Below are 5,468 nucleotides of genomic sequence, written 5' to 3'. Positions count from 1 at the left end.
TTTTTTTGCAGTACTGGGGATTGAACTCAGGACCCTGTGCTTGCCAGACAAGTGCTTATTCTACTGAGCTATCTTCCCGGCCCCATGTTTGTTTTGGAACAGGATCTCACTGTGCAGCTCAGGCTGGCCTTCAGCTCACTTTGTAAGCCAGGCTGGTCTCAAACTCCCAACAATCCTCCTGCCTCAGCCTCCAGAGTGCAGGGATTACAGGTGTGCAACACCCCACCCAACCAAGAATTTACAGAAATTTTTAGATGACTTTTGCAGACTACAAGAGATATGTATTTGAAGAACTATTTTAGCATAAAACAATGCCATAACCAAAACCCAGAGAAATATATCTTTTTTCCTCCTAGGCCTCTTGGCTGGGAGGCAGTATTCCAATTTTCAATTCCAAGTTCCTTCCAGGTTTTGCCCAAGAGAAAAACCTATACTGCCAAGACACAAAAATGCTGCCCAGGAGGGGCTTCAGTAGCTCTGCAAGGTGGCTAAGAGGTGGGTCCTACAAAGAAAGACACAAAGACCCTTCTCCTCCCAGCCCCCCTAGCAGTGACAGACCCTGCTCAAGCTCCTCCACCGACTCCTCCGCGACGGCGACCCCAGGGCTTGCGCACTTGTAGGACGGCAGCACCACCTCCAGAGCACACAGGAACCTCAAGCCTGGCTTCCCCCGGGGTGTGGCCAGAGCTCCTGCGTCTCTGCCTTCAAGGTCAGAAAGGTCCTGCAGCTGTCAGGATTTAGAAACCAAGCTCTCCACTACAGTGTGCAGTGCTGGGGCCTGCATGCAGGACCTCACACATGCTGGCCCAGTGCTCTACCACCCAGCTACCTCCCCAGCCCCAGCGCAGGATTTTAAAAGAAAGAAATGAAACCTCCAGTAATCCCTGCTAAAAGTTAAGGTCTCTGAGAGCTTCAAGATCAAGCAAGATTTTCAGGTGAATTCCTCAGTGTAGACCACCATGTCTTACTAAACACTGCACAAACACAGCAGAAAGCGACAGCTGCCACCACCCACGTGACCGAGATGACTGTTAATTCCAGGGGATGCACCAATCCGGACACCCTGACCTGCCCTCCATGACAGCTGGCCTACATGTTCTCCTCAAACCCACTCATCCCTTCGCCTGCACTGCAGGGCTGTCACCGTGCTTGAGGGCGTGGTCAGTCCCACAAAGTCTACCACGCTTACCTTGATGATCCTTTTGGACCATCCGTTGAAACCGAAGTAGTAATTGGCCAGCTCTTGGCATCGTGAACTGTTCAGGGGAAGGGTCTGATGTCCAGCTGCCTTGTGTCTGCTCCCAAGATGAACCTGAGGCCACAAGAGATGGAGCAGCAAGCCGCATAAGCAGCCAGAGCCCTGACTCTGGGCGGCCTGAGGTTATCAATACCAATTTCAGAGCGGGGTCATGAAGGTGAAACAGGACAGAACGTCTGAAGCCCTGCGTGCACACTGAGGCCGAAGTCAACGCTTTTTACCATTGTTCAACCTCTGCGCCATTTTCGGGGGCCCTGAGCAACAGGTAATGTTTCCTGGACCTCCGGTGCTGAACACAGATGATAAAAGCAACTGGGGGAGAGGGGCGGGAGGTGGCTCAGTAGAATAAGAGCTTGCCTGGCAAGTGCAAGGGCCTGAGTTCAATCCCTGGTTCCGCCCCCCCCCCCAAAAAAAAAGCAACTGAGGACACGCCACTGGAGAATGCGAAGGCTGTGAGCAGGGCTGCTGCCGTCTTCCTATGCAGTAGCCCTGCATACGAACATGCCTACAGGGCAGACGGCAAGAACCCGCCGCCACACGTTCTGCAGTTGCAAAGCTGGCAGAGGAGGGAACACCCACCTCGGTGTATTTTACCAGCAACTAAAAACCACCGCAGGCCCATCTGTGTCAGCAAGCTTCTCTGGGAATGCAAATGTCAATACCGTTAACCTTCCTTCTGAATATCTACTCAATCTTGAAAAGAGCATGGTTTATGAATATACTAATCAAATTTGAACATCTTAAAAGCAAAGCATTCCTCACTCTTCATTGATCTGTTTATGTATCTTCTTCCTCTGCCCTAGCTTCCCAGCTCCTTAAGTGCCCCAGGGAACAATTCTTACCCTGGGCTCACTCTGAGAGCCCAGCACTTCCTGGCTTCTAATTGAGGACCATTGGGCTGATGATTGAATGAAAAAGAAATGAAGGCTGATTTTTAAAAATCCAGGGCCAGTCAGTGAGTCACAGCAGAGCCTCGAGACAAGCAGGAAGCTTCCGAGGGCTCTAGCAGGGCAGCCTTGGGTAGTACAGCGAGGTGTCACCTTAGACCACCTTGCCATGGCTCTTAGCAGCTACCATTTTCAAAACTTCACGACATAGAATAGGAGTCGGGGCACAACTCTCTCAGGTGCTTTAGGCCTTTCCTTGATCTTAAAATATTACTCCCTTTTCTGTAATTTTAAATGACAAGAACTATGTGCCCTATGAAAGAACAAACTAGATGGTAACTTGGGAACAACAGGAACAAAGATTCTAGGTTAAGTAAGTAAGTCTAATGTGTGTGCTTTCCCTCAAATACACACCGGCTTGTTGGTCTTCCCTTCGGCACTCACAAAACAGTATCAAGACACCAAGGAACTGCTTACAAATCTTACAAATCATTCCAGTACGCTCTAATGTAATAAGGTAGATCCAGATCATAGTTCAAACCCTAAGGAATGGGGCCAGGGAGACAGCTCAGCGACATAAGCGCCTGCCCGGCAAGTGCAAGGTCCCAGTTTGATCCCCGGTACCTCAAAAATAAAAAAAAAACCTAAGGAATGTCTGCAAGGTAGTGGATCCAGGACGGAAGGGGATGCTGAACAGGGCCCAGAGGTTCAAGTAGCACAGTCACATCTGGGTAAAAGAGCGAAGCAATTTGAACAAGGTCAGAACAGAGCATGGAACAGATCAAGGGCCAATCTGGAAGGGAACTGGTGGGTGAGAGGAATGGGGATAGCACACCCTGCGCCCCACACAATGAGAACTCATCCTGGGACCCTGGGAGTGGAGAACCTTGCAGGGTGCCACAACGCATTAAAGGATGTTTCACTTGACTTGCGGGAACTGAAGGGTGCTCTAACAGGCAGGCAGTAAAGGATGATAAAGCATCCTTTATGTTGCTACTGACAAGAGCTTAACAGGGGCTGGAGAGATGGCTCAGTGGTCTAAAGCACCTACTTGAAACAAGCTTGGCAAAGCACAGGGACCTCGGTTCGATCCCCGGCACCACATGCCAGCCAGCCCCACCCGCTGGTGGGCTGAGCTGGCCACACACACAAACACACAATAAATAAATGTAATAAATAAAAATAAATATTAAAAAAAAAAAAAAGAGCTTAACAAACTCACACTTGATCCTCCTGCCTCGGCCTCCCTTTTCTGGGATTACAGCTGTGCGTCATTACACCGGTTTACAAACACAGTTTACAGCCGCATAAACGTTAAAAAAAAAAAATTCTTTTGGTGAAGCTTTTTGCAGGGCAGTACAGAAGGGCATGAGTTTCCATATACTGTCATGAACCTTAAAGGTTCCCCTAACCATCCGAAGTGTGATTCCTCCCTAGGATCCAGCTCGGAACCCACCTTCACCGGGGTGCTCTGGACCAGCGGGCTCCCGTCGCAGGCCTTCTGAGCTCTTCGGGCATCTCTGGCCGAGTAAAATTTGACGACGGCGTAGAAACCGGGCCCGGCCACCGCCGCATTGGGGAGAACGCGGACCGAGTGCAGGAGGCCGAAGCGGGACAGCGCTGTGGACAGAGACCGCTGCGGCGGCCCGGCCCGGAGAGGAGCTGAGCCCCCGACGTCCCCCCACCCCAGCACCGCGCACGCTCTCGAGTGGGGGGTCCGGGGGAGGACCCCGGCGTCCCCGCCGACGCCGGTGGGACGGAGCCCTCGAGGGGGCGGCGCTGTGGCGGGAGTCCCGGACCCACTCGGCGACGGCAGCTTCCTCCTCCCTTCCTCCGCCCTGGCTCACATGCAAGGCCTCGGCAGTGGGTCCAGAGCTCAAATTCCACACCAGCAAGGTCTTGTCACTCCCGCTGGGAACCGCAAACGGAATCAGCTCAGCCATCCCAGCCCGCCGAGCCTCGGGGCACCCGGGCACACGGTACAGCGCCTGCACGGCTAAGCCCAAGCAGTACTGCGCACGCGCCGCTGCGCTCACGCGGAACTGCGCACGCGCCGCTGCGCTCACGCGGAAATGCGCACGCGCGGCTCGGCACCGCCCCCGCGCAGGACACACCCTCGAGTTTTTAAAAAGGGCGCCTCCGGGCGCGAGCGGGGCAGGACCCGATTGGACGGGGGCGGGGCGGGGCGGAGCCAAAGTAGGGCTCTGCCCCGCCCCTCCCGTCAGGGCGGGTCTGTTCCTGCCCTCCTGCCCCCAGTCCAAATGTCCGCCAGCTGAGCCCTTCTTTTTTATTTTTATTTTTTTTTCTTCAAAATTTTATTGATAAGCAGATAGCAATGAGACAGTTTCAAATCAAATCGGAAGTACAGTTTCAACAAATAACACACTGCATATGTTCTTCTTAGTGGTTAATTGCTGTACAAGATGCGGTCTTGAGATCCTATTTACAAACACCATTAGAACAAATCATTCTATTCATTAAGAGAATGCAACTATATATCCTAACCACTTTGAATACACAGATACAAAATGGACATTCATCAGTATACCCCATTTTTTAAAAATTTTCTTTTAATTTCTAATTTTTTTGTGGGGGGGAACCGAGGGTTGAACTCAGACCCTTGTGCTCGCCAGGGAAGCGCTTATTCCACTGAACCATCTCCCTGGCCCCAAGCGCTTCCTTTTTTAAAAAAAATTTTCTTTTTATTTATTTATTGGGTACAGGGTCACACTACACAGTTCAGACTCCTAATGATCCTCCTGTCTCAGCCTCCCCTTCGCTGGGATTACAGACATGCACCACCACGCGGGGTTTCAGGTCCTTGTGCTTGCCAGGCAAGTGCTGAGACTAGTGAGCTATTTTCCTAGCCGCCGCTGAGGCTCTTCCTCACACGTGTCACCCCCCTCTCCGGGGCCATCTGCCATTTTTGCTGAAGTCTGGACACTTTACACTGTTCAAAGCCGCATATCTCCAGGACAGTGATGGTGTCAGAGAGCCACTGGGGTGGCCTAGCACTGCTGTTCTCTTCAGAACAAAGAAAGCAAAGCCAGCCAGGCGGAGTGGTACAGACCTGTCATTCCAGCACTTTGGGAAGCTGAGGCAGGAGGATCCCAAGTTCAAGACCAGTCTGGGCAACTTAGCAAGATCCTGTGAGGAAGAGTCGTGGGAGGACAGGGTGCTGACTGCCACCTCCCTTCCTCTCCAGGGCCAAAACACACCCCTTCTCTTTATAAGCTAAAGATCTCAGGAGTCTAACAGGGAACTGACCGGCCCTCCCCTGAACAGGCGGTTCTGTCCATAGAAAATAGGAATATGTTGCCTCG

General features: G+C 52.0%; 1 protein-coding gene across 7 annotated transcripts in view; it reads right to left on the bottom strand.

The window, feature by feature from the left end:
- Positions 1-4,130, bottom strand: part of Rdm1 (RAD52 motif containing 1) — an 8,747-nt gene extending 4,617 nt beyond the window's left edge. For 3 of the 7 annotated variants that reach the window (XM_023718245.1, XM_004633885.2, XM_023718246.1), the window contains exons 1-4: positions 3,993-4,130; positions 3,602-3,781; positions 1,190-1,312; positions 559-727 (exon numbers count right to left, since the gene is read on the bottom strand). In XM_023718245.1, coding sequence (XP_023574013.1) covers positions 559-727; positions 1,190-1,312; positions 3,602-3,781; positions 3,993-4,088 — 568 coding nt within the window. In that variant the 5' untranslated portion in view covers positions 4,089-4,130. The remainder of the gene's footprint in view (positions 1-558; positions 728-1,189; positions 1,313-3,601; positions 3,782-3,992) is intronic. The other 4 variants (XR_002821594.1, XM_023718248.1, XM_023718249.1 and 1 more) reach the window with 2 other exon arrangements.
- Positions 4,131-5,468: the final 1,338 nt, after the last annotated feature.

This window comes from Octodon degus, unplaced genomic scaffold, assembly GCF_000260255.1.
Source record: "Octodon degus isolate 3935 unplaced genomic scaffold, OctDeg1.0 scaffold00056, whole genome shotgun sequence".
NCBI lineage: Eukaryota > Metazoa > Chordata > Mammalia > Rodentia > Octodontidae > Octodon > Octodon degus.
The sequence above is the reverse complement of the archived record's forward strand: the minus strand, read 5'-3'. Positions and strand labels throughout refer to the sequence as shown.